Source organism: Bufo gargarizans, chromosome 8 (assembly GCF_014858855.1).
Source record: "Bufo gargarizans isolate SCDJY-AF-19 chromosome 8, ASM1485885v1, whole genome shotgun sequence".
In the NCBI taxonomy this organism is placed as follows: domain Eukaryota; kingdom Metazoa; phylum Chordata; class Amphibia; order Anura; family Bufonidae; genus Bufo; species Bufo gargarizans.
The window spans coordinates 110,408,740-110,426,274 of record NC_058087.1 but is presented as its reverse complement, the minus strand read 5'-3'; the positions used below and the strand labels follow the sequence as shown (position 1 = coordinate 110,426,274).

The 17,535-nt window shown below is 44.3% G+C and overlaps 1 protein-coding gene across 2 annotated transcripts in view; it reads left to right on the top strand.

Annotated features, from left to right (window-relative positions):
* Positions 1-17,535, top strand: part of STAT1 (signal transducer and activator of transcription 1) — a 1,065,817-nt gene that overhangs the window by 828,297 nt on the left and 219,985 nt on the right. For both annotated transcript variants that reach the window (XM_044304320.1, XM_044304319.1), the window contains one exon: positions 11,508-11,643. In XM_044304320.1, coding sequence (XP_044160255.1) covers positions 11,508-11,643 — 136 coding nt within the window. The remainder of the gene's footprint in view (positions 1-11,507; positions 11,644-17,535) is intronic.

Below are 17,535 nucleotides of genomic sequence, written 5' to 3'. Positions count from 1 at the left end.
TAAAAAATTAAGATTTTCCTTTTTACAGCCAAATATTTCTAAATTCTATGAAACGCTTGTTGGGTCAAAGTGCTCGCTACATGCCTTGAAAAATTCCTTGGGGGTGTAGTTTCCAAAATGGGTTCACTTCTTGGGGTTGTGGAGGTACCTCAGGGTGTCTTCAAATGTGACATGGCACCTGAAAATTATTCCAGCGAAATCTGCCCTTCAAAAGCCATATAGCGGTCCTTTCCTTCTGCGCCCTGCCGTGTTACCATACAGCAGTTTACGGCCACGTATGGGGTGTTTCTGTAAACGGCAGAGTCAGGGCAATAAAGATACAGTCTTGTTTGGCTGTTAACCCTTTGTTAGTGGAAAAAATGGGTTAAAATGGAAGATTAGGCAAAAAAATTTAATTCTCAAATTTCATCCCCATTTGCCAATAACTCTTGTGCAACACCTAAAGGGTTAATGACATATGTAAAATCAGTTTTGAATACCTTGAGGGGTGTAGTTTCTTAGATGGGACACTTTTAGGGACTTTCTACTCTAGGGGTGCATCAGGGGGGCTTCAAATGGGACATGGTGTCAAAAAACCAGTCCAGCAAAATCTGCCTTCCAAAAACCAAACGGCGCACCTTTCACTCTACGCCCCGCTGTGTGGCCGTACAGTGGTTTACGGACACATATTGGGTGTTTCTGTAAACAGCAGAGTCAGGGCAATAAAGATACAGTCTTGTTTGGCTGTTAACCCTTGCTTTGTTAGTGGAAAAAATGGGTTAAAATGGAAAATTAGGCAAAAAAATGAAATTCTCAAATTTCATCCCCATTTGCCAATAACTCTTGTGCAACACCTAAAGGGTTAACGACGTATGTAAAATCAGTTTTGAATACCTTGAGGGGTGTAGTTTCTTAGATGGGACACTTTTAGGGAGTTTCTACTCTAGGGGTGCATCAGGGGGGCTTCAAATGGGACATGGTGTCAAAAAACCAGTCCAGCAAAATCTGCCTTCCAAAAACCAAACGGCGCACCTTTCACTCTACGCCCCGCTGTGTGGCCGTACAGTAGTTTACGGCCACATATTGGGTGTTTCTGTAAACAACAGAGTCAGGGCAATAAAGATACAGTCTTGTTTGGCTGTTAACACTTGCTTTATTAGTGGAAAAAATGGGTTAAAATGGAAAATTAGGCAAACAAATGAAATTCTCAAATTTCATCCCCATTTGCCAATAACTCTTGTGCAACACCTAAAGGGTTAACAAAGTTTGTAAAATCAGTTTTGAATACCTTGAGGGGTTTAGTTTATAGAATGGGGTCATTTATGGGTGGTTTCTGTTATGTAAGCCTCGCAAAGTGACTTCAGACCTGTAGTGGTCCCTAAAAATTGGGTTTTTGTACATTTCTGAAAAATTTCAAGATTTGCTTCTAAACTTCTAAGCCTTGTAACATCCCCAAAAAATAAAATATCATTCCCAAAATAATTCAAACATGAAGTAGACATATGGGGAATGTAAAGTCATTACAATTTTGGGGGGTATTACTATGTATTACAGAAGTAGAGAAACTGAAACTTTGAAATTTGCACATTTATCAAATTTTTTGGTAAAATAGGTATTTTTTATGCAAAAAAATAAACTTTTATGACCCAATTTTCGCAGTGTCATGAAGTACAATATGTGACGAAAAAACAATCTCAGAATGGCCTGGATAAGTCAAAGTGTTTTAAAGTTATCACCACTTAAAGTGACACTGGTCAGATTTGCAAAAAATGGCCTGGTCCTTAAGGTGAAATAAGGCTGTGTCCTTAAGGGGTTAAAAGTCCATCCACATAAACCACAGATATAGATCGTATCTTCCTCTTTGACTGCAGCAGAGGATATAGCGCTATTAAAAGCCAGATATAACAAATATCAACGTGTTTTCTCTGAATAAATTTCCCACATTCCAGGTCAAAGTGTCTTATGTCTTTTACAGTTTCACTCCTGGCTAATATTATTTGCGCATATATAAATCGCCAGTCTTTGTAATATCACGGTGAGAGAGAGGTACAGTGCGGTAAGCAAGGTGGTGTCCCACCTAGTTGTATTTACTCATTCAATGTTACCTTACTCTTATTCCTCTCCCGTTTCTGAATGTCGATTCGGCGTGGATATCAGCTGACTCTGTGTCCAGTGTCGTCAGCAGATTCTGCACTCGGTAAAGTTAAATATTGCCAGGGTTTTTCATTCCAGGAGCTTGAATCAAATTCAAAGGGGACTCTCTGCCAGCATGCCGGTGCAAGGTGTAACCCATATGCGTTTCGGGTACGTGGCCCCTTCCTCAGTGGTGACCTTGCTCTATTCCCCCTCTTCCTTTTATGCTCCAAGTCAGGGTGAGAATCAAAAGCTGTGCCGGAATCGTGGTAGCTTTCCGATGGATGTAAAATCCGGATTTTCATAGTAGAACTCCCATCTATTTCTTATGCTGCTTTTTATTATCGAATTGCGTTTTCTTGATGAGTTTTGTGGCTACTTACATAGGATGTGTCACGGATGTTTGTGAGCAACAAGAGTATACACTGAACAAAGAGCTACTGACCGGACCCAAACTAGAGAAGATAAAGGGTGACCCCTGTCAGACCCTCAAAGCTCTCCCTATGCTGCTAAAGCACATGCCCGGATCCAAATGGTGGAACGAGGCATGCCCGCGTACCTAAGACTGATGACCACTGTAACCCCTACAATAGTGGAAGGGACACGGCCACCGGGTTCCCTGCTCAGTATATGAGGGAACCATGGCCACCTCAGATCCAGTCAGAAAATAACCAGGTATACAACAATGTCTGCACACTTAGCTGAAGGAGCTGCAGCCGCAGAGAAGACATATCCATGAACAGCTGGCAATATCCGGAGTGCTTGCTGCAGCAGAACACAGGTCCAGTGAACTGATAGCTTACAAGTGAAGATACTCAGGCAAGAGCTACAACTTAAATGAGAAATATAATCCACGCCCTACAATAGGAGGAGGGGTGATTTAAAGGCAGGGAAATCAAATGCAGGAGGAACAGCTGGGAGTAAAGACCTCATCACTGGGGTGGAGAAACATCGCAGTGAGAACTCCTCCTAACTCTAAGTGACATCATCACAGGGGTGGAGAAACAGAGCTGTGAGAACGTCTCACAGCTCTGGTAGTGACAGGATGTCAAACACATTCTTATCGAATTGCGTTTTTTTTTATAGGTTTTGTAGATGCTTACATAGGATGTCAAACACATTTATTCTTATATACACATATATTTATTTACCTCTAATATGTGTTAGCAGAATCATAAATGCAGCCATACATATAATCCAGACTTCTTTAAAACATATGTTAAAACTATACACAAAGCAATCATTTCGACTAGAAGGTTTATGCCACAATCATATTTCCTCTACAAATGTATGAAAAAGCAGCATTTTTAAAGGATTGCGGTTGCCATGCGTTTCTCATGCTGCTTTTTGATCAAGTTGCGTTTTTCATGTCAAAACTGCTTAAATTCAATGTACGACATTACAGATAATGACCTTAGGAGTAGCATCAAGCCAAATCTGTTCTAGTGGCACTGTGGATACACATCCACTTTGTTACATTCATTGTGTGTTTGTTTTAAAATGCTTTGTATGTCACCTGCTTGTGTCAGTTTTTTAATCACTTCTGACATCATGAAGAGTATTATCTTAGGTTCCCATCATGATTCATGCATCTGTGCAAGTCCCACAAGTTGGTGACTCATAATGGCTATGGTAATTCTATCCCCCATACTTTGACCCCTCATACCATATACATATTTGACTGCTGGTAAGGCATCACATAGATCAGGATCAGATTTCAACTAAGACCAGTTTTTGGCCAAAAAGGTTAGGAACTGCCAAAGCTTTAGAATTATAGTTTTATAGTTCTGTATGATCCAGATAGTTTTATCATCTTACCTGCCCATTGTTTGAGACAATTGAGACCTCTGACCTGGGTAATAAGCATGGGCATATGCTGTCTAAGATGATTTGTTGGTGGCTTCTGTCTTGACACTGCTGAAAGTGCTTGGTGGATTTGTGGAAGAACTCCTCATCTGTGACCTGTTTGTTTTTTTTAGTTTTTTTTTAAAGAAGGTCTGTAAAAAATGACTCATCATGCAAATACCTTTCTTTTATGTGTATGCTTAACAGCAGCAGGGAGATATGTGTTGTATTGTTATACAAATGAGAAAGTTTGAGCACCAGGGTCTTGGGCTGAAGGCTTGGCTCGGAGCACTGGATTTTAACACCCCCTGTGCCCTTGATTGACAGGGCTCTACCCTAGCATATCCACTGAGTATTATAGCCTTACCCTATTGAGGAGTGGACTATGCTTAGAAGTATTATATACATATTACTGCTTTAAGGCTCATGCACATGAACGTGTGTCGGCAGGGCCCGTGCTGCGGAATGCAAATTGCGATCCACAAGGCACGGGCACTGACCATGGGGCTGCCGTATGCGGATGTAGAACCCATTCACTTGATTAGGGTCTGCGAGCCGTATCCGACGGTCCAATCGCAAAAAAGTAGTGCGTTTCTGGATTAGGTCCGGATGAGTTGCGAATGCGTTCAGTGAAAAATGCACTATTTCGCAGGCAAAACTGAATGACTTTGCCTGCGAAATAACGCATTTTTTGCTGAACCGCGTTCAGTAGTTCATTGTTTATTGCGCGGGTGCAATTCGTTTTGATGCGTTTTGCACGCATGTCATAAAAAACTGAATGTATACAAACAACATTTCTTAGCAGACATCCGTGAAAAACGCAAGTGCGGATGCGATGTGATTTTCACGCAGCTACATTCACTTCTAACGCATATGTACACAGACCCATTGAAATGAATTTGTCCGGATTCCGTGCGGGCACAATGCGTTCACATCACGCATTGCACTTGTGCGGAATACTCGCTCGTGTGAAAGGGTCCTTAAACCTGGCTCTGGTGGCATTTCTGTTAACGGTATACAGTCGTGGCCAAAAGTTTTGAGAATTCCATAAATATTGGAAATTGGAAAAGTTGCTGCTTAAGTTTTTATAATAGCAATTTGCATATACTCCAGAATGCTATGAAGAGTGATCATGAAAATTAACTTAACCACCTCCGGACCGCCTAACGCAGATGTGCGGTCCGGAGGTGGCAGCGCTGCGCAGAGTCACGCATATACGCGTCATCTCGCGAGACGCGAGATGACGTGAATATGCGCGCGCGCATGCGCAGTTCGCGCCGGCATTTCGCACAGGAGTATTTCGTCAGCAACCTGCCAGCCGTGATCATTGGCTGGCAGGTTGCTGATTTTTTAAAAATCCAATCAAAGTGCCAGACAGCAGATCATATTTGTAAATATGATCTGTTATATGGCTGCCTGCTCCTCTGCTGGTTCTTTTCGTCGGTTGGATCCAGCAGAGGAGCAGGCTTCACAGTGAGTACACCAAACATCAAACTTTAGCCCCAGATCACCCCCCTGCACCCCAATTAATCCTTTGATCACCCCTTTGATCGCCCCTGTCAATCACAAGTGAAAAGAAAAAAGTGATCGGTGCAAACTGTCACTTTTTTTTTTCACTGGTATTGACCGTTAGGTTTCAGTATAGTTTAGGCCCCTTGGTTAGGTAGTTTAGGGATCGGTTAGCGCCCAGCCCACCGCACCGCAGTCCGTTATTCGCTGACTAGCGTATCGCTAATCAGCATTTGTACTTTTATAGTATCTGGAAGTGATCAAAACTGATCACGGTCAGATCTATAATAGTACTAGTGTCACTTTAGTTCTCCCTCCACCCAAAACGCAGTGTTTGCCCGATCAGGCCTGATCGCTCCCCCACCGCAGTGACAAAAATTTTTATTTTTTTTATCACTGCACATTCAATTTACACGCACTGCGGCGATAAAAAAAATCAGTTTTGATATTTTTTATCAACCGCAGCGGCCTCCGGTACTTCGCTAGGCTCTCCTTTGTAAGACAGGCTTGCTTTTTTTTTTCTTGGGTAGTCTCAGGGAATACCCCTAAATTTAGTTGCCCACATGTCTAACAGGGGGTATTCTTCTGAAGAGGCCTACAGGCTTCTGACCCAGTCGGATGAGGAGTGGGAACCCTCATCTGATGAATCCAGCGGGTCAGAATACGAACCTGTAGAGAGCAGTGGCTCTCTGACCCAAAGTTCGGACGAGGAGGCTGAGGTCCCTGATAGAACCAGGCGTACCCGGCCCCGTGTCGCTAGACCGCAGGTTGCGCAGGATCCGCTTCAAGAGCAGCAGAGTGGGGCTGGTGCTGTCGGATTACGTGGTGCGGCATACACCAGCAGCCCAGCCCTTCCTGGACCTAGTACCAGCACTGCCGTACAACCTGTTGAAGTAGCGAGCACCAGAAGGGCAGTTGAAGCTGGTACGGTGGCACGAGCAGTAGTGACCCCGTCGCGGCCACCGCAAAGACGTGCCCGTAGAGCCCCTAGAATCCCAGAGGTGCTGGCAAACCCTGATTGGCAGTCCCCAACTTCAGCCGCACCTGTAGTTTTCCCTTTCACCGCCCAGTCTGGAGTTCGGGTTGAGACAGCTCAGATCGGTTCGGCCCTGGGATTTTTTGAGCTGTTCTTGACTGCGGAGCTTTTAGACTTAGTTGTGGCAGAAACAAATTGGTATGCCACACAATTTATAACCGCTAACCCGGGAAGCTATTATGCCCAGCCTTTCCGGTGGAAACCAGTCCAAGTTTCCGAAATTAAAACTTTTCTGGGCCTCCTCCTCAACATGGGCCTGACAAAAAAGCATGAATTGCGGTCATATTGGTCCACGAACCCGATTCATCACATGCCCATGTTCTCTGCTGCTATGTCCAGGACACGATTTGAGGTCATCCTGCGTTTCCTGCACTTTAGTGACAACACCGCCTCCCGTCCCAGGGGCCACCCTGCTTTTGACCGGCTCCACAAAATTCGACCCCTCATAGACCATTTCAACCTGAAATTTGCAGATATTTATACCCCAGAGCAAAACATCTGCATAGACGAGTCCCTAATACATTTTACCGGGCGCCTTGGCTTCAAACAATACATCCCAAGCAAGTGCGCCCCCGGTATGGGGTCAAATTGTATAAGCTCTGTGAAAGGGCCACAGGCTATACCCACAAATTTCGTGTCTATGAGGGAAAAGATCAGACCCTGGAGCCGGTCGGTTGCCCCGACTACCTGGGGAGCAGTGGGAAGACAGTTTGGGACTTGGTGTCACCCTTATTCGGCAAGGGGTACCATCTTTATGTGGATAATTTTTACACAAGTGTGGCCCTCTTTAGGCATTTGTTTCTAGAACGGATTGGCGCCTGTGGTACCGCGCGAAGTAGTCGCGCGGGCTTCCCCCAACGGCTCGTTAGCACCCGTCTTGCAAGGGGGCAGAGGGCCGCACTGTGTAACGAAGAACTGCTCGCGGTGAAATGGAGAGACAAGCGTGACGTTTACATGCTCTCCTCCATTCACGCAGACACGACAATACAAATTGAGCGAGCAACCCGTGTCATTGAAAAGCCCCTCTCAGTCCATGACTATAACCTCCACATGGGAGGGGTGGACTTCAATGACCAGATGTTGTCTCCGTATTTAGTTTCCCGCAGAACCAGACGCTGGTATAAGAAGGTGTCTGTATATTTAATTCAATTGGCTCTGTACAATAGTTTTGTTCTCTACAGTAAGGCTGGGAGAACTGGATCCTTCCTCAAATTTCAGGAAGAGATCATCGAGAACCTCCTGTACCCAGGAGGTTCCGTGGCCCCATCCACCAGTGTAGTTAGCCGTCTACACGAGCGACATTTCCCCAATGTCGTTCCTGGTACCTCAACCCAATCGTCACCCCGAAAAAGATGTCGTGTCTGTAGCAGGAGTGGAATAAGGCGTGACACCCGCTATTTCTGTCCTGACTCTCCTGCCCTATGCTTTGGAGAGTGTTTCCGGAAGTACCACTCACAGGTACACTATTAGCATAGGGATCATCTCACCAGGATAGGCACACAGGGCTATTAGGGCCCATTCACTCACTGCTGCTGCAAACGTCTCCTTTCACATGGGACAAAGTGCATAACGCACTTCGCCACATCTTTGGGCGATTTGCGCTTTGCACAATGACCCATGGGGAAGGAGAGGTTTGTTCTATAAAGGTAAAAAAACAAAAAAAACACACCAGTAAGCAAACACGTTAATGTTCAGTTCAAAAAGTTAAAGTTACATGTTCTGTTGCAAAGTTAATAAAATTATTGCGTTGCGGCCTGGTTTTTTCTTTTTTTTTTTTTTGTCTTTTTACCTTCCAGGTGGACCAACCGATCTACTAGCTGCAGCACCGATGTGCATTCTGACAGAAGCATTGCGCTGCTGTCAGATTACACGCAAGTCGGTGTATGCGGCGCTGCAAGACGGGATTTTCTCCTCTGCAGTGACAGATACGTTTGCCGAGGCATACGAGCTGAGGAGGAGGCGGCGTTCCTATGCTTTTGCAAACACTTTGTATATATATATTAAAAAAAATAAAAAAAATCCTGGCGATGATTTATTCATCCACATCGATTGATGCGAATGGAGAAATCTGGTTTGCCAGGGCATACGAGCTAAGTGGGTATGGATGTAGGGCGGAGCTCCTATGTCCTGGCAGACGCCTTTCCCCTCCATTTTTTTTTTTGGGCAGAGATTTTTTCATCCACATTGATCGATGCGAATTAAGAAATCTGTGCCGTTCATTTTTTTCTTTCAGCCCAGAGGCTGAACGGAAAAAAAAATTACCTGTATGCTCAATATAAGGAGAATAGCAGAAACTCCTAATGCTGGCCATACATGTAATGATTGCGGAGACCCTCAAATGCCAGGGCAGTACAAACACCCCACAACTGACCCCATTTTGGAAAGAAGACACCCCAAGGTATTTGCTGAGGGGCATATTGAGTCCATGAAAGATTGAAATTTTTGTCCTAAGTTAGCCGAGCCATGCTGGGTGAGAAAAATATCTTGGTCAAATGCCAACTTTGTATAAAAAAATGGGAAAAGTTGTCTTTTGCCAAGATATTTCTCTCACCCAGCATAGGTATATGTAAAATGACACCCCAAAACACATTCCCCAACTTCTCCTGAGTACGACGATACCAGATGTGTGACACTTTTTTGCTGCCAAGGTGGGCAAAGGGGCACATATTCCAAAGTGCACCTTTCGGATTTCACCGGTCATTTTTTACACATTTTGATTGCAAAGTTCTTCTCACACATTTGGACCCCTAAATTGCCAGGGCAGTATAACTACCCCACAAGTGACCCCATTTTGGAAAGAAGACACCCCAAGGTATTCTGTGAGGGGCATGGTGAGTTCCTAGAATTTTTTATTTTTTGTCGCAAGTTAGTGGAATATGAGACTTTGTAAGAAAAAAAGAAAAAAATCATCATCATTTTCCGCTAACTTGTGACAAAAAATAAAAAGTTCTATGAACTCAGTATGCCCATCAGCGAATACCTTAGGGTGTCTACTTTCCGAAATGGGGTCATTTGTGGGGTTTTTCTACTGTTTGGGCATTGTAGAACCTCAGGAAACATGACAGGTGCTCAGAAAATCAGAGCTGTTTCAAAAAGCGGAAATTCACATTTTTGTACCATAGTTTGTAAACGCTATAACTTTTACCCAAACCATTTTTTTTTGCCCAAACATATTTTTTTTATCAAAAACATGTAGAACAATAAATTTGGTGAAAAATTTATATATGGATGTCGTTTTTTTTTGCAAAACTTTACAGCTGAAAGTGAAAAATGTCATTTTTTTGCAAAAAAATCATTACATTTTGATTAATAACAAAAAAAGTAAAAATGTCAGCAGCAATAAAATACCACCAAATGAAAGCTCCATTAGTGAGAAGAAAAGGAGGTAAAATTCATTTGGGTGGTAAGTTGCATGACCGAGCGATAAACGGTGAAAGTAGTGTAGTGCCGAAGTGTAAAAAGTGGCCTGGTCATGAAGGGGGTTTCACCTAGCGGGGCTGAAGTGGTTAATCCCAAAAAAATACTTTCCACTGCATTTCATTGCTGTCATTAAAGGACCTGCTGAGGCTCATTTCAGTAATCGTCTTGTTAAGAATGTTGACGAGCACAAGGCTGGAGATCATTATGTCAGGCTGATTGGGTTAAAATGGCAGACTTGACCTGTAAAAAGGAGGGTGATGCTTGAAATCATTGTTCTTTTGTTAACCATGGTGACCTGCAAAGAAACGTGTGCAGCCATCATTGCGTTGCATAAAAATGGCTTCACAGGCAAGGATATGGTGGCTACTAAGATTGCACCTCAATCAACAATTCATAGGATCATGAAGAACTTCAAGGAAAGAGGTTCAATTCTTGTTAAGAAGGCTTCAGGGCGTCCAAGAAAGTCCAGCAAGCGCCAGGATCGTCTCCTAAAGAGGATTCAGCTGCGGGATCGGAGTGCCACCAGTGCAGAGCTTGCTCAGAAATAGCAGCAGGCAGGTGTGAGCGCATCTGCACGCACAGTGAGGCGAAGACTTTTGGACGATCGCCTGGTGTCAAGAAGGGCAGCAAAGAAGCCACTTCTCCCCAAAAAAAACACCAGGGACAGATTGATCTTTTGCAGAAAATATAGTGAATGGACTGCTGAGGACTGGGGCAAAGTCATATTCTCTGATGAAGCCTCTTTCCGAATGTTTGGGGCATCAGGAATAAGGCTTGTCTGGAGAAGAAAAGGTGAGCGCTACCATCAGTCCTGTGTCATGCCCAACAGTAAAGCATCCTGAGACCATTCATGTGTGAGATTGCTTCTCATCCAAGGGAGTGGGCTCACTCACAATTTTGCCCAAATACACAGCCATGAATAAAGAATGGTACCAAAACACCCTCCAACAGCAACTTCTTCCAACAATCCAACAACAGTTTGGTGAAGAACAATGCATTTTCCAGCTTGATGGAGCACCGTGCCATAAGGCAAAAGTGATAACTAAGTGGCTCGGGGACCAAAACGTTGACATTTTGGGTCCATGGCCTAGAAACTCCCCAGATCTTAATCCCATTGAGAACTTATGGTCAATCCTCAAGAGGCGGGTGACAAACAAAAACCCACTAATTCTGAAAAACTCCAAGAAGTGATTATGAAAGAATGGGTCGCTATCAGTCAGGAATTGGCCCAGAAGTTGATTGAGAGCATGCCCAGTCGAATTGCAGAGGTCCTGAAAAAGAAGGGCCAACACTGCAAATACTGACTCTTTGCATAAATGTCATATCATTGTCGATAAAAGCCTTTGAAACGTATGAAGTGCGTGTAATTATATTTCACTACATCACAGAAACAACTGAAACAAAGATCTAAAAGCAGTTTTGCAGCAAACTTTGTGAAAACTAATATTTGTTTTATTCTCAAAACTTTTGGCCACGACTGTAGATCTTTTTTCATAAATATAAACTTCAATTTCAGTCTCCTTTGCAAGTTTGTATACCCACATTTTTATGTATTCTTTCATCATATGCCCTCCTTCCTTTTCAGAATCTATCCTTTTTCCTAAACCCACCAGCTGCGAGATGGACCCAGTTGTCTGAAGTGCTAAGCTGGCAGTTTTCCTCTGTAACTAAAAGGGGGCTTCATGCAGATCAACTAAATATGCTTGAAGAAAAACTATTAGGTAAGAAAGTAATTTTGTATATTTTGGCAGAATTTTCATGCAGAGTGTAAATCATTGATTGTTGCTATTTTCAGTCTAGAGAAGTACAATCTTTTCCCTGATAAATCTCCTCTATTTGCCATATAAACCATATAACTGATTCCCCTATTTGCCAAAGCTGGCTTTCTGCTGTTTCTGTCTACCTATTGTACCCTACTCATAATACTTAGTTTCTGTGCTTTATTTCTTCTACACCACCCTCTTGCCCAAATGCAGTGTGAAGCAGCTCAAGTATGGCAGAGAGCTGTCAGTGTTACCAGTATTATGTGATAAGGGCATGCATTGTACACAAGGAGTATGAAGTCTTTGCGGCAACTTAGGCTACTTTCACACTAGCGTTCTGCTGTCCGCTCGTGAGCTCCGTTTGAAGGAGCTCACGAGCGGAGCAGAACGCTTCCTTCCAGCCCTGATGCAGTCTGAATGGATGCGGATCCGCTCAGACTGCATCAGTCTGGCGGCGTTCAGCCTCCGCTCCGCTCGCCTCCGCACGGCCAGGCGGACAGCTGAACGCTGCTTGCAGCGTTCAGCTGTCCGCCTGGCCGTGCGGAGGCGTGCAGATCCGTCCAGACTTACAATGTAAGTCAATGGGAACGGATCCGCTTGAAGATGACACCATATGGCTCAATCTTCAAGCGGATCCGTCCCCCATTGACTTTACATTGAAAGTCTGAACGGATCCGCTCAGGCTACTTTCGCACTTAGAAATTTTTCTAAGTTATTAATGCAGACGGATCCGTACTGAACGGAGCCTCCGTCTGCATTAATATGATCGGATCCGTTCAGAACGGATCCGATCAAACGCAAGTATGAAAGTAGCCTTATTTTACAGCCTAGTAACATGCAGCAGTGTATGTTATTGCATGTGGTATAAATGAATTATATAAGAGAAAGGGGAGAGAAGGAGACAGGAGGCCGCGCCTCGTATGTGTGGCTGTATTTTTAGTCTTATTGCACTATATATACTTATGTTGTTGTGTGGAGCCACAACAACTGTATACTGCTTGTGCTGGTATTCTCCCGTCTAGCGTGCGGGGTCCTGTACTGCTGCCAAGGTTACTTTTTCTCTGCCCCAGGTGTGGCAAGAGAAATAAGTATTGAAGATAAAAAGTCGTGGTTTTTCTGAACCTTTTTTAACGGCGCTGAAAACAGGAGGCAAGTTCTCATGTAATATTGTAAAAAAAAAGGAAAGTAGCTATTTATTCTTTTGTCAACGCGTTTCAAGGGCGCACAGCCCTCTTCATCAAGACAATAAATGCATATGTTGAGTCATAATAAAACATTGTCTTTTAAAAAGTATTTTGGCGCCCAGGCCAGTGGTTTGCTGGGCGGGGAGCTGGTGCGCATGACGTTACTCGTGACGTCAAGTGGAGAACGCCCACAGTTGCCTGACTGTCACTGGGGATTTGGAGAGCGCTGCTGTATAATAGCTGATTATTATCTATATGGTATGCGTGACTTTAGAGTGGTGTTTATATGTGCTGGCCGTCTTTTCATGTTAGGGTGTTGTGCGGCATATTCCGATTTCACGATCTGATGCTGGGTGTATATTGAGCTGCTGACAGCCCTGTAAAGTAGGGGGGGTCAATCCTGGGTAGCGCTCTAAATACCTGCAAGTGGCGGACTATGGTAGCGCTATGATTTACTGTGAATGACAGCATGGTAAGGTAGGGGGGTCCGTCCTGGGTTGCGCTCTAGAGTACTGCAGGTGGTGGTCTATGTTGGCGCTAGGCCTGCACAATATATCGCCAAAGCAATCGCAATTAATCGCCATATCGCAATCGCCAATTGGCCGACCCAAAAATGCTGCAATTATATTACCATATTTTTCGGTTAATAAGACAAACCCCCCCCCCCCCCCCCCCCAAAAAAAGTTGAAAATGGCAGTGCGCCTTATAAAGCGATGGTTGGCTTTTTACGTGGTTGACACGGATGTATCGCTGGCCGCTATGCTGCACAGCGTGGCCGGCAATACATCAGTTACAGTATGGGGAGGGAGGAGGGGCTGGAGGCAAGTCGTTAATTTAATAAACAAATGTTCTTTTATTTATTCTATTTTATTTATCTGTTCTGTGCAGTGCTATTAAGAAAATGGCAAGTTTTGTATTTTGTACTTTTGCAGTAATGCAAATGTTATTTAATTTAGTAAAATATGTTTTATTTTGAAAAACACTGTGCATTTCAGTTCTTGAGTTAAGCATTTCTGCATTATCAGTAATTTGTGTGTGCTTTTGCCTTGAAAATCCAAGCAAATAGACCTCTAGCACAATTCCCTTAAAATATTGCATCGCATACCGTTAGCGCAATTTTTAGGGCCCTAATCGCAATCGCACAAAATTCCCATATCGTGCAGCCCTTGTTGGCGCTATGTTTTACTGTAAGTAGCGGACTGTGGTCTGCTGCTGAGTCTCAAGGTGTAACGGATCTCCTGGCACCCCGACCAGTACCTCCGTCGATAGATGCTCCTAGATAGATGCTCCTAGTGCTTTCCGAGGACTCCAAGCACTCCACTTGACACTGTACACACTGCAGACCCCACGAACCGCCGCAGCTTGGTTGGGGTCTCACCGTCCTCCACTCACTCTGGACCCAAGACTAGGCTTCAGCTTCCAGTGGGAACCTCTCCTAAATCCAGAGAGCAGGAACAGCTCTTACAAGAGCTAGTAGTTATGCCAGGGGAGTATAGCAAATCCTCAGCGTATAGCAATCCCCCAGTGTTGATCAGTTACCCAAACACCAGCCTCAACATGATGAAGGATAAAACAGGAACTCTTTATTGAGGGCTACCCACACGTATTTATGCAGGTCCCCATCTGGTGGACACGCCCCTAGGGGACCAGAAGGAAGGCTGTGACACAGGACAGATATGCAGCAATTCAGGATACACAGACACAATACATCCCCACAATGCATCATGGTTTCCTCCTCTCTGCCCTTGAGACACCCGAGGAGTAATTCAATTATCTCTCAGGACAAAGGGAAATCGCCAATACACATTTGGGGACAACAGGACAGAAATCACCATTTAAACACACAATGTCACAACCCTTACAGTAAACACTGACATTTAACATATCCCCAGATAGCTCAAGTCTGAGTGCATATTATTAGGTGAATGGCACTCAGACTACACAAATACAATAAAATTAGCTATCTGGGTACCCTCACATAACGTAAAATACAATTCCAAAGACAGATTTAAGCTGTGCGGCTGGTCTGTCTTCTCCTTTAAAGTTAGTATGGGCCATAATCCTAAGGCAAGAGGCTGGTATCCAGGCCCCTCCAAAACCCAGTGGCGAGGTTGGTTTCGCCACACAAGGTGATTAATGTTCCTATAGGTGTGCAGATCTGGCACTAAAGGGCAGCGGGGAGGCACATCGCAGGTCGCAGCATTTTTTGTGGACACAGCAGTGTCCCGGTGTTTATTTTCTTGTGGAGGATTGAAGGTATATCCTTTGGGATTGTTTTGAAAAGGATTGATCGGGTAGAACAGGAGTGCGGTGGTTATTTCTGTTTAGGGGTTGCGTCTTTAGTCCCATGGTTCTGTCCTATGGTATAGCGACGGTATGTCTCCTATCATGTTTTGTATAGTCATATTCTAATGGGTATTCTAGTGGGAGAGAGTGATGTTTGTTCCCAGTATTCTGGTTTTTCACGGCCGGCAGTGGATTTGTAAACTGCAGGTCGTCGGTTGCAGCCTGTAGACATATCCAGAGATGGGTAATGTTCGCTTTGGTGCGCCGGTCTGGCACTTACCGAAAAGAGAGGGGGGGGGGGAGATGCATTATGGGTCAGTTTTGATGTTTTTTATTTAACTTCAAAACTGACCGCACCCCTGTTCTACTCGATCAATCCTTTTCAAAACAATCCCAAAGGATATACCTTCTATCCTCCACAAGAAAATAAACACCGGGACACTGCTGTGTCCACAAAAAATGCTGCGACCTGCGATGCACCTCCCCCGCTGCCCTTTAGTGCCAGATCTGCACACCTATAAGAACATCAATCACCTTGAGACTCAGCAGCAGACCACAGTCCGCTACTTACAGTAAAACATAGCGCAAACATAGTCCACCACCTGCAGTACTCTAGAGCGCAACCCAGGACGGACCCCCCTACCTTACCATGCTGTCATTCACAGTAAATCATAGCGCTACCATAGTGCGCCACTTGCAGGTATTTAGAGCGCTACCCAGGATTGACCCCCCTACTTTACAGTGCTGTCATTCACAGTAAATCATAGCGCTACCATAGTGCGCCACTTGCAGGTATTTAGAGCGCTACCCAGGATTGACCCCCCTACTTTACAGTGCTGTCAGCAGCTTAATATACACACATTATCAGATCGTGAAATCGGAATATGCCGCACAACACCCTAACATGAAAAGACGGCCAGCACATATAAACACCACTCTAAAGTCACGCATACCATATAGATAATAATCAGCTATTATACAGCAGCGATCTCCAAATCCCCAGTGACAGTCAGGCAACTGTGGGCGTTCTCCACCTGACGTCACGAGTAACGTCATGCGCACCAATTCCCCGCCCAGCAAACCACTGGCCTGCGCGTCAAAATACTTTTTAAAAGACGATGTTTTAATATGACTCAACATATGCTTTTATTGTCCTGATGAAGAGGGCTGTGCGCCCTTGAAACGCGTTGACAAAAGAATAAATAGCTATTTTCCTTTTTTACATTATTACATGAGAACTTGCCTCCTGTTTTCAGCGCCGTTAAAAATGGTTCAGAAAAACCACAACGTTTTATCTTCATAAATGAATTATAGTAACCAAAAACACCATGTAAACTGAAACTTTGGAGGCCAGAACTAAAAAATTGCCTTTATATGTTAAATGACCTTAATATCTTCATGTTACTAGTATGGTGCTGCTGGAAGTGCCTTGCCTTATCCAGCTCTGTATATGTACGGCATGCTGATCGGGTGGGCACAGAAACACCACTTGCTCAATCAGCTGGAGGGGCCTGGCTGTTGCTGACAGCTGGAACCCTGCTGTAGTCGTCAGCATCGGTGAAAACACTGATGCCGGCAGATAATTTCCCTTATATGCCATGACCAATGCTGACCGCAACAGATAGGCGTTTCACCAAGGGAGGGGGCCCTCTCTATCTCTTCATCGGCCCCCTACACTGCGATGACAGGGGCAGATGGTTGCTGTGGCAGCCCCAGACCTTAGGGCCTGCCAGCTACAGAGTCCTATAAAGCCCAGCCCCTTGGCTGTGTCTCATAGGCAAACTGCCAATTTAAAGCCTCATTCACACGTAAATGTTTTGGTCAGTGATTCTGAGCCAAAACCATGTGTGGCTTTAAACACAGAACAGGTACAGATCTTTCCCTTTTACCTTATGTCTGTGTAGACTACACTCCTGATTTTGGCTCACAATCATTGATGGAAATCACTGACCAAAAGGAATAAGGTAAGATCTGTACCTGTTCTGTGTTTAGAGCCACACCTGGTTTTGGCTCACAATTAGTGAATCTAAGTTGTCGAAGTGGAATTTGATCCAAATTTCAGGAAACATTTGATTCGTCACGAATCTGAATTTCCTGGCGCTTCGTGGTAACTAATCCGATCTTCCCAAAATGCCTGCTGCGCATGTTACAAAGTAAACGAAGCCCAGGAATGAGGGGTCTCTTATAATGCAATGCAGCCAATGTTAGCATATAGCAAGCCCCAGTGATGTCACAGTCCTCTAAAAAGCCTCATCCTGCCCAGTCTTTGCCATTTTACTGTGCAGGGACAGGTGCTAGTGACAGTGATTAGGAAACACTTTATTTTAATTTTTTTAGTTTGTAACAGTTCAGGAACAACACAGAGATAGTGTAGGGAGAC